Consider the following 18,302-nt stretch of genomic DNA (forward strand, 5'->3'; position numbering starts at 1 on the left):
CAATTCCCACAGACTGGCATAGGAAGAAATTCCTATAAAAATGGATTCTAGAAAGTGAGAATTTTGGGGTCCGATTCTGCAAACCAACTTCCAGGAGCCTCAGATGAGCATCTGACAAAGCCCTGCTCCCTCCTCATGTCCAGGCCACCTGGCCAGTGGCTTGGCATGAGCAACTCTAAGGCTGGTAACTATGATAACAACCTTGCAGAACCTGTGTGTGTGTGTTTGTATGAATGAATGTGTGAATAAATACGAGATCGAATGGAATGTTATAGCTATAACTAACTGCTTACTATGATTCTTTCTGTATTCACAATAAATGTGGTATTTTACCTTTAATAAGATCCTGCTGGTTTTTATTTTATTGGTGTAACATACACATTGCCAAGCCATTTAGTGAGCAGAAACTGCGCAGTTGCAGCGCTGTAAAAAAACCACCCCTAGAGGTGTAGAGCTTTGTGTGCCGGGGCTACAGCGCTGCAGTGCCAGTGTAGACACGCTGGCCGATTACAGTGCTGCGACTGGCCTCCGGGAGGTGTCCCACAATGCCTCTTCTCGCCTCTCTGGTCATCGGTTTGAACTCTATTGCCCTGTCCTCAGGTGTCCAACCATCAGCCCCACCCTTAAATTCCTTGGGAATTTTGAAAGTCCCCTTCCTGTTTGCTTGGTGACTCATGCAGTGGTCTCCAAGCATCTTTCCAGGTAACCATGCCTGCTCCATGCACCAGGTGATCCCCTGCTTGGAGCAATGCCGAGCTGCTGGATCTCATCAGAATTTGGGAAGAGGAGGCTGTCCAGTCCCAGCTGCACTCCAGTCACAGGAATTATGATACCTACAGACAGATTTCACGATGCACGACAGAAAGGGGCCATGACTGGGACACACTGCAGTGCAGGGTCAAAGTGAAGGAGCTGCAGAAAGCCTACCACAGGGCACGGGAGACAAACCACCGCTCGGGGGCTGCGCCCACGAGCTGCAGGTTCTACAAAGAGCTGGACGCGATACTCGGTGGCAACCCCACCTCCACTGCAAGGGCCTCTGTGGATACTTAGGTGGCTCGCGTGCCAGTCAAGAATGGACCAAGTCAGGAGGAGGAAATCTTGGACAAGGATGTGAAGGGGAAGGGGGACCCAGAGGCAGAGGACAACTCAGAGGTCAGAGATGCATGCTCTTCTCTACCCCGGAGGAGGCTAGCCAGTCACAGCTGTCGGAGCTTGGCAAAGCGCAAACAGGAGAGGCGGCCCCTGGTAAGTGGATTTGATTCTGGGAATCGCTGAAGCAAGTTGTTGGGGGCAGGATGGTTGGAGTAAGCAGGCTTGTATCTGTATGATGCGCGTACCACCATATGCCTAGTCTGAGTGGCAGAACAGGGCATTGATGGACTCCCTCACTTCACAGGAATCTGCCTCAGAGATCTCCGTGGAACTCTCAGAGATACTGGGCAATCCGCTGCCGCAGGTTCTTTGGCAGAGCTGCTTTGTTTCTTGCCCCATTAAGGGTAACTTTCCCTTGCCATTCTGCCGTCACTGGGGAGGGGACCATTGTCGCACACAAGCGAGCTGCATAAGGGCCAGGGTGGAAGCTGCAGCCTTGGAGAAGGCCCGCCCCTGATTCTCTGCTTACCCTCAGCAGTGAGATACCTTCCATAACGAACACAGCCTGTGGAAAATGTGGGTACAGGAATGATTATAAAGCCCCCCCTAAAGTGCTGGCTCTCCCCAAGAGGAATGTGCCCAGTGTACAGTATGGTTCTGGAACACTGATTTCCCCTGCAGTTACTCACCATTTTGGGGGTCTTGTGGCTCATGTGTGCTTGCCTAGGGTCAGCCAGTTAGTGACAGGTATGTAAATAGTGGCTGTGTTCTAAATCACTGAATCAGTGGTCTGTGTGTTGCAAAAAATACTGCTTCTGTAAAATGTTGCATTTTGGCTTCACAGATTATCACCTCGGAAGCCCAGCCACCCTCTTTGTTATCGGGTTGAACGGCTGCACAAAATTAGAAAGCAGCCACGAAGAACTAAAGAGGACTTTCTGTGTGACGTCATGGTGCACTCCGCAGCCAAAAAACAAGAACTAAAGCAGTGGCAGGACACCGAGAAGAGGAACTGAAAGAAGATGTGGTGCACCAGAACGAAGCCATGGAGCAGCTCTTAAAAGTTATGGAGCGCCAAGCAGACACATTTCAAGCACTACTAGCACTGCAAACCAAGCAGCTCCATGCCCGCCCTTCCCTGCAGCCACTGTCGCAAAACCCTTTCTAGACACTGCCAACCAACTCTTATCAACCTCCTGGCTCCAGTCTGTACCCACTGCATTCCACTCTTCCCCCATCACAGTCCAGCCCTGTGGACTCCCAGTACCCACTGCACTCGACACCCATCCCTCTACAGTTGAGTCCTGCTGAAGTTCAGTACCCGCTGCACTGTACTCCGAAGGACAAGGTTGCATAGGATATCTGGACATACACAAATCTAACCATCCTGGACTGCACCTCCTCCTGGGACCCTCCCTTCCCCCACAGTGCTGATGTGGTTTTTGTTTGTCTCTCTCCTCCGGTTGTTGTTTTTTAATAAAAGAATTGTTTTGGTTTGAAAGCAATCTGTATTCCATTAATTGAAAGCAAACAGAGCCCTGCAAAGCAACAGGCAATTTTCTTAAACTTTCATACTGCATCGTCTGCACCAATCACAATCACCTCCTAGCATTACAAGCATTGCACTCCCGAACATAGCAACAAATATTAGTGGCTTTCAGCTTCAAACTGCTGCCTCAAATCATCCCCGATCCTTATGGCCCTGCGCTGCACCCCTCTAATAGCCCTGGTTTCTGCCTGTTCAAATTCAGCCTCCAGGCGCTGAGCCTCAGCAATACAGCCCTGAGTGAAGCTTCCACCCTTCCCTTCACAAATATTATGGAGTGTACAGCATGTGGCTATAAGCAAAGGAATATTGTCATCGGCCAGGTCCAGCCTCCCATATAGACAGTACCAGCGAGCCTTTAAATGGACAGCAGCACACTCAACAGTCATTCTGCACTTGCTCAGCCTGTTGTTGAACCCGCTTCTTGCTGCTGTCAAGATGCCCTGTGTATGGCTTCATAAGCCACAGCATTAAGGGGTAGGCAAGCTCTCCCAGGATCACAATGGGCATTTTGACTTCCCTTATGGTTATCTTCTGGTCCAGAAAGAAAGTCCTTGCTTGCAGCTTCCTGAATAGGCCAATGTTCCAAAAGATGCGTGCGTCATGCACCTTTCTGGACCAGCCTGCGTTAATGTCTGTGAAACGCACACTGTGATCCACAAGCACCTGGAGAACCATTGAGAAACACCCCTTCCGATTAATGTGCTAGGTGGTGTGGTGCCAAAATTGGAATATACGTGCCATCTATCGCCCCCTGCAGTTAGGGCAGCCCATTTTTGCAAAGCCATCCACAATGTCACACATGTTGCTCAGAGTCACAGTCTTTCAGAGCAGGATGAGATTAATGGCCCTGCACACTTCCATCAACACGACTCCAATGGTCAACTTTCCCACTCCGAACTGGTTAGCGACCGATCGGTAGCAGTCTGGAGTAGCCAGCTTCCACAATGCAATTGCCATGCGCTACTCCAGTGACAGGGCAGCTCTCATACTCATGTCCCTGCGCCGCAGGGCTGGGGCGAGCTCATCACACAGTCCCATGAATGTGGTTTTCCTCATCTGAAAGTTCTGCAGTCACTGCTTGTCATCCCAGACGTGCATGACAACGTGCTGGTTTCCCGAGCCCAGAAGCGGCGTTCCTCTGTGGTCAACGCCTCCATGAATGCCACAAGCAATCTCATGTCATAGCTACTATGCTTGGCGAGATCCATGTCGAACTCTTCTTGCCTTTGTAGTTTAAGGAATTACTCCACTGCCACTCGTGATGTGCTAGTGAGAGAAAGCAGCATATTGGTCAGCAACGCGGGATCCATTCCTGCAGACCGCAGAGGCAGAGCATACAGTACACAAACCAGTGAAAGATGGCACCAAATGCGGATGGAAGCACAGGGATTGCTGGGATGCAAAGCAACGCATCACAGGGCATTGGGACAGAATCCAGGATGCCCTGCAACCTCCTCCACCTTTCCACACAACTCTTAGCAGCAGAAGAGGAAGAGATGCTCTGCAGGATAGCTGCCCAGAGTGCACCACTCCAAATACCGTTGCAAGTGCCACAAGCCTGAACACGCTATTGCTCAGGCAGCTGATGGTGTGAACACACAACAGCGGTTTCCCTTCAGTGCTTTCTGAGCGGCACTGTAGCTGCTGGCGATGTAACTCTGCCAGTGTAGACATAGCGAGTGTCCTAATTCTGGTCCTGAGCCAAAAAAGTGTATATTACATATACATCCACCCCCTCTATATTCAGGCACACTAAGGTGATCCAACTGCACGTGCCTAGATTAGTATCACTATAAAAAAACTTCAGCATATTTATTATGACCAGAACCTAGGAGCATGAACAACTCAAACTTTGACACTGAATACTAAATAATTAAAATTGATCTAAGGTCAGTAATAAAGTCCCCAGTGCACAAAAATCAAGATGCTCCCCACTCACAGTCTACACAGTTAAATAACCTGCTTTGATAGTATATTACTGCTGTGTAAGCAGCTCATCTTTTTCCCCAGGCATTTGAAAAGAGGCCAGAATAGTGAGGGGGAATTACTGAAGAAGGAAAGTGATTTTGGTTTTTAAAACTTTCTGGCTCACTAGTTACAGACCATACTGAATGGTATTGCTGCATTTTTGTTACATTAGTGTTCCTTTTAATGTGGGATTTTTAAATTGGAGCCCAGAGTCTTTGAGTAGGTACCCTTTTTTTCAGTGTACGTATAAAGCCCTTTTTTTCCTTTGGGATACGTATGGTATTACGCACATTCTATTGTTTTTTAGATTAAAATAGTACCCATGATTATCTTTAGTAAAAGCAATAAAGAAATAAAGGATTTCTTTTTTTCAAAGTCCATCCACAGAAGCACCATATATAAATGTTAAACATTTTTTAATATTTTTTACATGTATGCAACATTGTCCAGTTTTCTATGAATCTTTGTTAGAGAAAAGGGCTTATCTACACGTACAGTGCTCCAGCGACGCAGCTGCACCGCTGTAGCGAAGACACTGCTATGCTGATGGGAGAGCTTCTCCTGTCAGTGTAGTTAATCAGCCTCCACGAGAGGTGGTAGCTAGGTCGACGGGAGAAGCTCTGCCATTGACATACTGCTGTCCACATCGGCGGTTAGGTCGGTGTAACTACATTGCTCAGGGGTGTGGATTTTTCATACCCTTGAGCAACACAGTTATACTGATGTAAGTTTGTAGTGTAGACCTGGCCCAAGTACCCTACAATGTTTGGGAACAAGAAAGCAACAGTTCAGAGCAGCAAGCCAGAACTCCAATTAACCTATGGTCACAAGCCTCCCAAAGCACGAGGATTTCTAAGCATAAGTCAATTTTAGAGGTTTGAATCCGGGAAAGTGCTCTTTCAAAGATGTATTCATCTATTACAAATGAAGTGCCTAAAACTATTAATTTTGTACACTTTTAAAGAAGCTCATTCCTGTGTTGTTTTCCCCAACACGCTACTTTGTCAGCGGAAAGCAAAATCACATTTACAATAACCCTAACCGCTGAGAAAAGATAGGATATTACTGCTTCTAAGACCAAAATTGTTTCAAATTTGTTTCTGCCCACAAAACAAAAGTAAAAGAGAAGAGCAATATATAAACAAGTGAAATGTAAAGACAACAAAATGTAGGAAGGGAAGGCAAAATGGTGAAACTTTTTTTTTTTTTTAAAAACAACAAAAGACTGCTACTTAAAAGGACAAAATAATTCCAGCAGAACTTCAGAAGTTTTACTTAAAGCTCAAGAATTCTTTATAACGTTCCCTTAGAGTAAGCTCTATATCTTCCTCAGTCAAACGTTTCCATGCCTTCAAGTTAATATCTCACTCTCAACATTAAAATGTTTTAGTTTAATTGATAACATTTTAAGGCACATGCATACACCTTGTACATAACACATTAATCTTTAAACAAAATACACTTGATATTTCAGAAGTGCAGAGATCTTCATTTTGAAAAAGAAAGAAGTGTTGATGCATTTGCATTTTTAGTTTGCAAGATGGGAAAGTTACTCCATTGTGATTTCTATTTATCTATGATATCATCACAGTACCTTCAATGCTGTGTTACACAGCTGCAGAATGAGTCAGGTGGAAAACTAGATCTTAAGAGTTTTGACTCTAAGGCACTTGTAAGCTTTGAGTAGTCCATGATAAACTGAAAAAAAATGCCAATGGGCCCGTATGCAGACAGCAACTCTAACTTAGACTAAAGCCTTGTCTACACTGCCACTTTACAGCGATGCAACTTTCTCGCTCAGAGGTGTGAAAAAACACCCTCTGAACGCTGCAAGTTTCAGCACTGTAACGTGGCAGTGTAGACAGTGCACCAGCGCAGGGAGCTGTGTTCCCAATGCTGGTAGCTACTCTCCTCCTGGAGGTGGCTTTTTTATAGTGTTGGGAGAGCTCTCTCCCAGGGCTGGTGCTGCGACTACACAGCCATGTTAAAGCACTGCTGCAGCAGCGCTTTAACGTTGCTAGTGAAAACATGCCCTACGTGAAAAAGACAGATGAGTAAGGACAACTCTGGAAAAAAATCCTCTCTGGATAGGGCTCCCAACTAGGTACTGATCAGTGCACATTATGATTGGTCTTGGAAAGATTAGATTCTTGGTAAATGTTGATTTCATCATATACATAAATCAACAATCAAAATATACAGATGGCTAAAGAAAACGCTGCTTGAGAATTTAAGGATATTTACTTTGTATGTTTGACATATGATGTTGACAATTTGTATTTTAACAATTATACAGTTTTAACTTTTTCAATCTCAAGCTGTCAAATTATTTTATGACTCCTTTCCCACATCTGTGAAAATTTAAATGGATATAAATAAAAAATGCTCAAAAATAAATATTGATATTATCCATCAAAATGTATATAAAATAAAAATCAAATTCTGCCAAACCTAATTATGATATGGACAACAGAATGAGGCCACTGGTTAATTCCATATAGAATACTGTACCAAAAAACTGGCAGATGTTAACTAAGATACATTATTCACTGTGATGTTTCACCCCATAATGCTTTATGGAAATATGCTTATGAAATTAAATATGACATAACTTAAATACGTTTTATGCTAGATATGCCATGTAACATCTCTCTGAAAAGGTTATTATCCACTGGATATATTCATCCTATTTGTATGCATGTATCATTTTTGTATTCGAAGTTATGAATATTGGTGATGTACTTGTTTAATTTTAAGTAGCCTCAGTGAAGCAGTTGGTCAGCTTCCTGAGAAAAGACTATTCTCAGTAAGTGTCCAAACAAGAAACACTTAAGCTAACAATGAACTGGGAGATGCCAATCCACATCTGAGCTTTCATGGGAATGTGGCCTGGCTGGTAAGAAACTGAGTCATGCATGGACATGTGACGGCCCATGTGACTCCAAAACTTCATCTGGGAGCTGGATTCTGAATAGGAGAGAGGAGGAGGTCTCCACCCACAAAAGAAAGTTTATGTAAGCCCGTGGGAGACCCCTCCATTTTGTCTTCAGCTGGCTTAAGAGAAAGCCTCTCCACCCCACAGGATACCTGAAAGAAACTGGAACAAAGGACAGTAACCAGAGGGGTGTGAGTGATTGCTGGATCCAGACTAGAAGGAGGCTAGTCTGTAAAAGCAGCTTACTGGAACATTTCTGAGGGTGAGATTTCATTAGTAATCACTTCCTTACTGTATTAGGGTTAGACTTGCATGTTTTATTTTATTTTGCTTTGTAATTCACTTTGTTCTGTCTGTTATTACTTGGAACCACTTAAATCTTATTTTTTGTATTTAATAAAATCACTTTTTACTTATTAATTAACCCAGAGTATGTATTATTACCTGGCAGGGCAAACAGCTGTGCATCTCTATCAGTGTTATAGAGGGCAAACAATTTATGAGTTTATCCTGTATAAGCTTTATACAGGGTAAAACGGATTTATTTGGGGTTTGGACCCCATTGGAAGCTGGGTACCTGGGTGTTGGAGACAGGAGCACTTCTCAAGCTGTTTTCAGTTAAGCCTGCAGTTTGTGGAATGTAGTTCAGACCTAGGTCTGTGTTTGTAGCAGGCTAGCATGTCTGGCTCAAACAAGGCAAGGTTCTGAAGTCCCAAGCTGCCACAGAAGATGGGCTCAGAGGTAGTCTCAGCACATTAGTTGGCAGTTCCCAAGGGGTTTTCTGTGATCCAACCCATCACACTCACCTTGAGTGGTTTCACGTTCATTTGTTCAAATATTCAGTGTTGAATCAAGACTGCAGAACAACAATATTGGTTTCTAATAAAACTATCACCAACAAGTATTTGAGATCTATTGTCAATCATCTACATCTGCAATTTTCAAAGTGCTCAATGCTGGCTTTATTCTGCTCCCTTTTATTTCAACTGAAAAAAAAAAAAAACACCCTATTAACTGATGACTACCACCACAGAAAGGCATATAAAAGGTTCAGAATAATGAATAAAGAAGCCAAGATTTGAAGTCTCTGAATTTCAAATCAATTTCAAATCAAAGAGAAGTATAAAAAGTATGCTTTATTTCTCTTACAAGAAGTCTTGCAAATCTTTCAGATTTAACCATTACAGTTCCTAGACAGGATTTATCTTTACCTTCTGCAGTATTCAATCACAACAATGATTCTATACACAAACTATTTGATAATCCAGAATGGATATAAAAAGGCAATGTTCGACTTTAAACAGCAGGGCACTGAATTATGAGAAGAGACAGAGTGAATGGCTAAATATATAACAGATACATTTATGTCAAAGCTAAATCCAAATTGTTAGTAGCAGTCATAAGAACATAAGAATGGTCATACTGGGTTAGACCAAAGGTCCATCCAGCTCAGTATCCTGTCTACTGACAGTGGCCAATGCCAGGTGCCCCAGAGGAAGTGAACCTAACAGGTAATGATCTAGTGATCTAAGCAGTTTAGTATCATCTGCAAAATTGGCCACCTCGCTGTTTATCCCTTTCTCCAGATCATTTATGAATAGGTTGAATAGGATTGGTCCTAGGACTGACCCTTGGGGAACACCACTAATTACCCCCTCCATTCTGAAAATTTACCATTTATTCCTACCCTTTGTTCCCTTTTAACCAGTTCTCAATCCATGAAAGGATCTTCCCTCTTATCCCATGACTACTTAATTTACGTAAGAGCCTTTGGTGAGGGAACTCATCAAAGGTTTTCTGGAAATCTAAAGTACACTGTGTCCACTGGATCCCCCTTGTCCACATGTTTGTTGACCCCCTCAAAGAACTCTGACAGATTAGTAAAACACGATCTGCCTTTACATAAACCATGTTGACTTTTGTGCAACAATTTATGTTCTTCTGTGTGTCTGACAATTTTATTCTTTACTATTGTTTCAACTAATTTGCCCGGTACGGACGTGTCCATGATCACCTATAGAGCCCTTCTTAAATATTGGCGTTACATGATAGTCAAATAACTATGGTTTAGTTTTTAAGTTACTGGAATTATCATGCAAATACATCACTTTCTCACTATACTGCTATCACTGTAGAACGCTGCCTTTAGCAGAAGCAAAAACATTAAAATGTGCATGAGACAGCATCCGTACAAGTTGTTAACTACTATTTGAATTGTTTTACACCGACGTTGACAAATTAACTCCTACATTGACAGCATCCCTTTGAAGCAACACTGTTAAATCTAATCAACTGCAAAATGTGAAATAATTCACTGACAATATTGTGACTTGACTTTTTGTTTGTTTCTCTCCTCTATGGCCATGTAAAAAGCCAGCCACATACAACAGAAATTCACTGACTCTACAAAGAAAACAGTATGACTGACAATAAGCACTATTATCGAATACAAGATGTATGCAAATAGGGAGGATTTTTTTCAATGATAGCAAACTTTGTTATTTATATCAATAGTACATAAGACTTGACAGATTTGTTTAAGTCTACCACTTTTAATCAAAAGCAAAATTAAACCGAGAGTTGAAAAATTAAGATTTATAAGACTATCCAGTTGCTCAGTAAAGCGCTCTGCGTATGTACTAAATTGGGGAAGAGATTACAATAAAATCTATTAGCTCCAAAACAATGGTAAACTAGCCACAGCAGATAAGAGAATTACATCATTAACTCCTTCTGACTTTAAGCTTTCACTAAAATTGTTCCTAGATCTTAAGGACATGAAAATAACCCAAATATAAACAGAATGTAAACAAATGAAGAGTGATCTTCCTGCACCTGCAGGTAGACTACTGCAATGTCCCTTCAACTGCTGTTAGTAATTTTACCAAGCAGCAGCAGGATGAAATTAACAAGTTCTAGCCAGTTTCTCAAACACAATTCAGAGCCTTGCCTGCAGCAGTGCAACTGTCAAGAGTCAGTTTCATGTTGCTGAAGTTAAGAAGAGATAGGAGCAGCAGCAGAGAAAAGCAAAGATACTATTCACTGAAGGACCCCATAAAAGAGAAGATGCAGTATGCATGTAGTATAGGCATCTCTCCAGATCCTCCACTTCACAACTGGCTAAGCAGGAGGGAGTAAAGCAAGGCTTAGTCTACTCCAGAAGTTTGCCGGTATAGCTATACAGCAAACCCACTTAGTGTAGATACAGCTTATACCAGCAAAAACACTCTTACTTCTATAGTTAAGTGCATTTTTTCACCAAAAGAAAAACAAATTATTAAAATAATTTTAAATAGACTTGGCAGAATTTGATTTTTATATAATTTCCATGAATAATATCATTGTTCATATTTAAACCTTTTTTCTGATTTTTATTTAAATGTTCACAGTTGTGGGACATTGGGGGAGGAGGTCAGACAATTATTTAATGACATAATGAGATTCAAGAAGTAAAAGCTTTATAATTTAAAACAAATTATCACATCAAAATATACAAAGGAAATATTCTTAGAACTCTAAAGCTCTCAAGCAGCATGTTTCTTATTTTGTCTCACTGTACATTTCAATGATCATCCAGGGAAATTATTTTTTCAGCAGTTTATGTGAAATTGACATTTATTGACATTAACCGATAAAAATCAAATCCTTACAATGCTGATTATATCTTTCCTGTACAACTATTTTTGTCTTCCTTATTTTGGATCTTTGTTGCACAACAGAGTCACTGCAAGTGGAGAGAAATGCTTATGGTATATTAAAACTTTACAGTTCAGGAAAAGAAAGATGCCTAGTACTAACAGCACCAATTATTAACTGCTGTAAAGATCAATTAGATCTTGTGGCACTTATGAAAAGCAACAGATGGCAAAGAGTGGGACACTACAACAATGAAGACAAAGGGGATGGTTTTTGCTCAGACTGCTTCACCCCATACTCCCTTCAAATTAATAGAATTTACACCTATGGATATTACAAGTATTTTAGAAATAATAAAACAGCATCTTAAAGTGCACAATGGAATTTATCTTATGAAAAGTTACATGAAAAAATGTAAGGCTTAAAAATGTTTTAAGATGTTAAGTACTGTTTGAAATCTTTTGTACACTAACCAAAACCATTTACATTTACCAGGTTTCATAACACACACACCACGCCCAATGCTGAGAACACTCAGCATTGCCCCTCAAAGCACTTATAGCCATACAAAACTGCAGATATCTAATATTCCTATCCAATGATAAGTAGATTTCAAGTACAGATGGAAAAGGCAAGTTGAAAGAGAATATATGAAAGGTGATCCTCCAGGTTTACATTTCAGAGGAAGAGCCAAGCCTGTCTCCAAAGCATAGAAAACTTCTATCTTCAGAATTACCTATTAACAAATATTGGATACCCCATCATCTATTCCTTTTTTTTTCTTAAAATTACAAAGCCAAATGATATAAACTATTTGTTTAAAATGAAGCTATTACCAAGCAAGCTGCTTCAACAGGTACGGATGCAGAAACCTGAGAGCCAAAAGTGAAAGAGCAGATCAACCAGTTGGTCTCCTTTCTTAAACAAGAAGCACTTTTTAATTAAAGATGGATTGATTTACACAATAGGCACTGACAGAGAAACAACTGTACAGACATTAGGTATACAATTAGTTCAGTTACCATGGAAAGGAAAGATTGTACTGTGGTCAAATACACACATGCTGCCATGCCATTTTGTCTGCAACAAATTATACACATTCATCAAGAATGCAAGACCTTGATAGCACCCGAATCTGACAGAAGACTGCTTATTCGGCTGCCTAATTTTTTCTTTTTTTCTGCCTATGATTCTGGTGGAGAAGCAGCGTACATGGAGACTCATCAGGAGTCAGATAACTGTAGGGCAGCGACACTGAACCAATGGCTCTATCACCAAATAAGGTTCAAGGCCTTACACATGGCTCTCAGAGGCCACTGGTCTCATAGGCACCTCTTTTGTACTACACAGTGCCATACAAAAAGCGTGCTAGGCAAATGGCCAAGAGTCTCTAGGCTGCTTCTTATTCCTCTCTTGCAGACAAGAAAGTCAAATGAGAAAAGGAATATTGGGCCAAATTCATCAGTGACATATCACCAATTAAGTTAATACCAAGGATGAATTTGGCCCTTGTGGTAAGAATGCCATAAAAATCACAATTATGAATTCTGACAGCCTTGTAATGAGGTGTCAATGCATGAAAATGCTGCATTGTAGTGAAAGTCATGACTCAACATCATGGCATGATCCTCAGAATGAACATGTTGTGGATCTCCATGACTCCATTCACTGGGTGAAAGCTGGATCTACCCTGAATCCTGATTATTTATGGACCCAAGACCCTAAACTGTACAGTCAGAAGAGAACAAATCTAGCTACCTCCACAAAAATAAATCCAGACCTCCACAAATCTGAGCATCACTGCAACAAAAACCCAGATCCAGCAATTGGATCCTGTAGGATCTATCCTATTTTGGTCATCACCCAAATTCTATGACATGAATGAAGTATGGCTGCTCCTCTGGCACTAAAAGTTCAGACCCCATTGCATGCCAGCACTTGATGTTAGCTAAAACCTAGATCTGGCATCTGGAGCTTGGCAGCTTTTTGGCCAACACTGTACAAACCTAAATAAAAAATAGTCTAACATTGGAAAAATCTGGATCCTGATGCATCTCAGCCCAATAGCACTGGAGAAACAAAATCTTGTACCTGGATCCTGGTATTTTTAACTCCAGTCCCCCAAATTCTACCCTCTAAACAAAACAAAAATAGCAGGTCCCAGTGGACTATAAAAAAAATAAATTAAAAATGTAGACCCTTTTGCAAACTGGCACAACAGCAACACAAAGTATCACAGAATCATAGAATATCAGGGTTGGAAGGGACCTCAGGAGGTCATCTAGTCCAACCCCCTTGCTCAAAGCAGGACCAATCCCCAATTTCTGCCCCAGATCCCTAAACAGCCCCCTCAAGGATTGAACTCACAACCCTGGGTTTAGCAGGCCAATGCTCAAACCACTGAGCTATCCCTCCCCGCTAAAGTAGATTCTTCTTGAACCAGGTCTTTTTTAAATCCCAAAATTCTTCTAGCTAAAGAGAAATGCAACTCCAATTCTACTGAAAAAAAATCGACACACTGCTCACTAGCACTGCAAAGACACATATGTGTACCCAAAATCTGTTGGAGCCTACATTGTTTTTACCTCAAGCTCCCAAACTGTACTGTCAAATTAGACAACACATGTTGCTAATCTCACTCAAACAGAAAAATCCAGACTCCAACACTTCCTGATGCAAGAACAATGCAAAAAACATATATCTGGCATGAAGGTCTTGCCAGATCCAGCAAATTTTTATCTACAAACCTCTAAATTCTACTGTTTAGAATCTAGCTGCTCCTAGGACATCACAGAAGTCTGGCCCCTGACACAATGAGCACTTGAAACAATCCAAATATGGCTCTGGCTCCAGCAAGGTCTAGCCCAGTTTTTCCATCTCTGAAGTTTTACCTTTTAGCTGCACCCAAAGTGAAGTTTTCCTTTTCTACACTGGTTTTCTACTTAACTTGTACAATTGTACGGGTGGTGAGGAGGGTAGCAGAGTTACAGGGAGTGACACAAAGTGGAGGCTAAGCAGAGGGGTCCTAGCTGTGTTGGGGCCTCACCTCCTGGATGCGTTTGCGGGCACGTTGCAGCACCTCTTCGTAGCCCTTCTGCCGCAGTTCGCTCAGGCTCTCGTAGTACTCTTCAGGGTCGTCGGTCTCGGTGAAGAGCACCTGGGAGAGGATCTTCCACCCGCAGGTGTCTAAGCTATGGCCCAGGTAAACCTGTAGCTGGTAACACAGCGCGTCCATCTCCTGCTCGGACAGCTGCGGGGCCCCGAACAACAGTCCACATGCTCGAGGGCTCCTCAGGGAAGACGGGCAGGCAGGGCTCTAGCTCCGAGTTCACCGAGCACAGCTGCTGATGCACGGCCCGCAAGTCCTGGAAGGAGAAGAGGCCGGCCCAGCTGCACTCCTCCCCCGGGGAGTCCGCGTCTGCGGCCGGCTCGGTACCTTGCTGGATGGGTCCCGGCAGCAAGAGCAGAGGGGCCGCGGGTTCATCCTTCACCAGCTCCAGCACCTCGATCTCCTCGGCCGCACTTGCTGGGCTCGGCGCCGCCGCCTCCGTGCTGCGCGGCGGCCTCCGGACCGGACTGGCCTTCGTCCGCAGCGGGCTCTTCAGCATCGCCTCTGCCCCGGCCGCGGCGCCCTTCTCAGAGCTCCGGAGCAGCGAGTCCGCTCGGGGATGCGAGGAGCTCCTGGCCGGGCTGGAGTCCGCCCCGCAGGCCGGGGTCCGGCGGGCCGCGGGGACGCCGGCCTGGGCAGGGGCCCGTCGCTCCGGCCCCCCGGGGCTGCCCCGGCGCAACTCCCGCGAGCCGCTGCGCTGCCGCTGAGCAGTCCGGTTGTGGCAGGTGATGGCGAACTTGCCCTCGATCTCGTTCCAGGCCACGATGAACGCGAACTTGTGCTTCTCTCCCTCGAGGAAGGCGTGGGGCCTCACCGCCACCCAGTCCGCCTCCAGCGTCTCCTCCAGAGCGAAGGCGGACATGGTGTCCCGCTACGCGCCCGCGCTAGGCATCCGCATCCACCGCCGGCTCACTGCCCGCCTTCAGCCATCTTGGGGGAGAAGGATGCGCCGGAGCCCGGCCGGGGGGGGGGGGGGGGGGAACAGCCGCTCGCGAGCTCGGCCTCCTGCTGCGGCTCGTTGCCCAGCGCGCGCGACGCGGGCTGCGCCGGCCCCGCCTCCCGCCGTGGTAGCGTCCTGCACCGGGCGGGCGCCGCCGCGGACAATACAGCTCCCAGTCCAGGTACTTCGCACGATCACGTGGGCAGAAGCAAGCTCTGTTTACAAGCGACGCGGCCGCTGCGGCATCTCAACCCGCCCTAGGGCCCTGTCCCGCCCCCTGGCTACTTGCTGTCCCCACCCCTCCTCCGGCTCCTCTGCTGTGAACGGCTTGGGGCGCAGGCGCCCGCTCCTCCCCTCCCCCACGCTGCCAGACTGAGCTCCCCCTGCTCCACGGGGATGCTCTTCCCGCTCCCCTTCCTCAGCTGTCACCGGTCCGTAGCCTACGTCAGGCTCAACTGAGGGGCGCGAGGAGCCGCACGTGCGCCGTTCACAGTCACGACGGCCCAACGGCCAAGGGGAGGGGGAGCTGGGGTCGGCTTGTCCTGGGAGCAGGCGCAGGCGCAGTTGGAGGGAAATAAAATAAGAGCAACAGTTCGGGAGAAAAGAGCCTGTGCCGGCTGAGGCCTGATCGACACGTTACCCTCCTAACCGCTTCTGTCAGGGGGATTTAACGAGTCTCGCCTTTCCTGCAGCGAGGGGTAATTCGAAGTCAATCCCTTCGCCTGACTCCACAGCTACTGGCTCTGGCGGATGGAATGTCCGGGCGAAAGTGTTATGGGGTGCGGCCACCTCTGGGATAATGGGGAGTAAAGGAGGAGGGTCAATTCCTCCATCTCTGCCAGTTCTGGGGCAGCTCGACTTTCACTCTTCTTTTTGTCTTTTAACACCCACTGTCTCGCTGGGTCACACGATTTAGCTTCTCTTCCATTTCTTGGCACATCATCCTGTTTTTCCTTGCCACAAATCTGTAATCCCAAAACAATGTCAGGGGATTCTCCCCTCATTGGGGAGTCAAAGGGACAAGCAACTAATCACTAACCCATCCTGCCCTTTCACTTTCTCCTCCACTGTCCTAGCTCTCACACAGCCTTTCATTTCCAAAATTCCTTCCCTTGTTTTTTCAAAAAGGACACACCTAAAATGTATTTTTTCGATTTCAGTCACCCAGCCCAGGAAAGGATTTAATTGGCATTCAAGGACATGTAAATCCCATGTTGCAATAATGAAGCCACATTCACTAATGGCGGGTGGAGTTGGCTTGGGATTTTTTGTACTCTTCACATGCCCCAAATACAGTGTTTCCTGGAGAAATGGGAAAGGGTTTGGTGTTTTATGTAGGTTATCTTATTTCCTTATATTGAATTACTCATTGTGATTCTTGGGCAACTATTACACAAGTTAATAACAAACCCCTGTTACCAGTGACTGAGACAAATAAAGTCTGTTGCTGGTACTCCCTCCCTTCCTCCTGACTAGAAATTGAATAAATGCATCCTGCATGACATCGTAAAATCATCAAACTGAGGTGCTGGAATACCTCAAAAGGATAATTTCCATAGTCAAGGGACCTCCAGCAAGAATGCTCACCTCCATCCTGCCTCATGTCCGTGGATAGGTAGCAAAAGCACTATGGCAGATAGCAGCCTCTGTGATAGGACTTGGGGATGGAAGCAGTCTTTGAAATAGCCAAGTCTTGGGTAGTTTTATAGATGATATCTTGATGTAAACTGAAAGCACCAAGGCACAGCAATTACGTGCTCATGTTTGCCTGCCCTACTTAAAGGTGGGCAACTTTATTCTGCATTGGTTGAAGCTTCAAGTAATTCCAAATACACAACATACCATATCTAAACTGGACAATTGCACTGTAAGGACCACATCAAAAAAAGAAATAACTAATCACCTGTAATTCTTCTTCTCCTTTGATATCATTTGACTGGATTCCTGCTTTTTGAGTCTCAGTTCCTTAGTATGAGACTGGGTGAAATCTCTAGCTTTCAAAGATTTTTGGCACTGAGAATTCACCCTCATTCTGAGACCTACTGCCAGTGTCATGGTGCCCTTTAGAATGTCCCATTTCACTTCCTGGATGAGCGGGAAACAGAATTCTCCTCAAATTTAAATGTAACAACAATAATAGAGGCCCCAAAATATTTATATGATATGGCAAGACCATTAAGAAAATTAATGAAGTAATTGAAAAATGTTACCCCCACCCTTTTAGATCTGATGGGAGGTGGTACATGAGTAAGAATCCCTTCTCAAACAAGATTGTGTCAAAGTCAGATTCAGGACTCACATAATTCATCAGACCACTCTGTTTATTAGCAAAGCGCTTTGCCAGTGCACCCAGATATATGAGCCCCTCTCTGAGGCTCATGCTAACTTATTTATACAATTAAGCCAAAGCCAATTTAACATAAGAGACAAAAGGAAGCAGAAACTGACAAATATACATACATATCTTATTTGCATACTAACGTTTACCAATCTTCTAGCTCAGTAGGAGCTCTAAGTTAATTAGTTTGAGGACCCATTGTCTCACACTCCTTAATGTTTCTCTTCCTGACAACTATATTTCAACAAACTCTTCAAGCAGCATTTCTTTAATGAATTATAATTTCAATATAATTCATTCTACTTTCACAATTGTCAGAGAAGCAGAATAAGTAATTAAAATGATCCCTTCTCTAATGACAGGAATCCTAGGAGTCTCTAAAAAAGTCCTAAATTTGGAAACAACAAAGTTTGAGGAGAGCCTCTACAAACCCGAACATTCTCCAAACATGGAGGACCAAAGACACTGTACAAAGCCATCTCATGGACCCTGGAAAATTATGGTGACTTCTTGAATGCCAAAACTTAGAGCTGGTGGGAAAAGTGAGGGAAATGTTGACTCAGTAGCAAACAGCCTGAGACAGTCAGGCTGAGGATGATATAAGTTTTGTACTCCAAATCAGGTATGCAGAAGGAAATGCATTCCTTTGCATTCAACCATTGGACCAGACACATGCAGAGTGGTGTGGAAAACATGACTATACCAAATATAAAAGCTAGGAGGGAAGAACAT

General features: G+C 44.1%; 1 protein-coding gene across 1 annotated transcript in view; it reads right to left on the reverse strand.

Annotated features, from left to right (window-relative positions):
• The window catches only part of JMY (junction mediating and regulatory protein, p53 cofactor), a 131,539-nt gene extending 116,029 nt beyond the window's left edge, over positions 1-15,510 (reverse strand). Inside the window, 2 exon segments of the mRNA XM_084628362.1 lie at positions 14,230-14,452; positions 14,454-15,510. Of these exon segments, the coding sequence (XP_084484488.1) occupies positions 14,230-14,452; positions 14,454-15,154 (924 nt within the window). The 5' untranslated portion in view covers positions 15,155-15,510.
• Positions 15,511-18,302: the final 2,792 nt, after the last annotated feature.

This window comes from Lepidochelys olivacea (genome assembly GCF_965140295.1).
Source record: "Lepidochelys olivacea isolate rLepOli2 genome assembly, chromosome: 5".
Lineage (NCBI taxonomy): Eukaryota > Metazoa > Chordata > Testudines > Cheloniidae > Lepidochelys > Lepidochelys olivacea.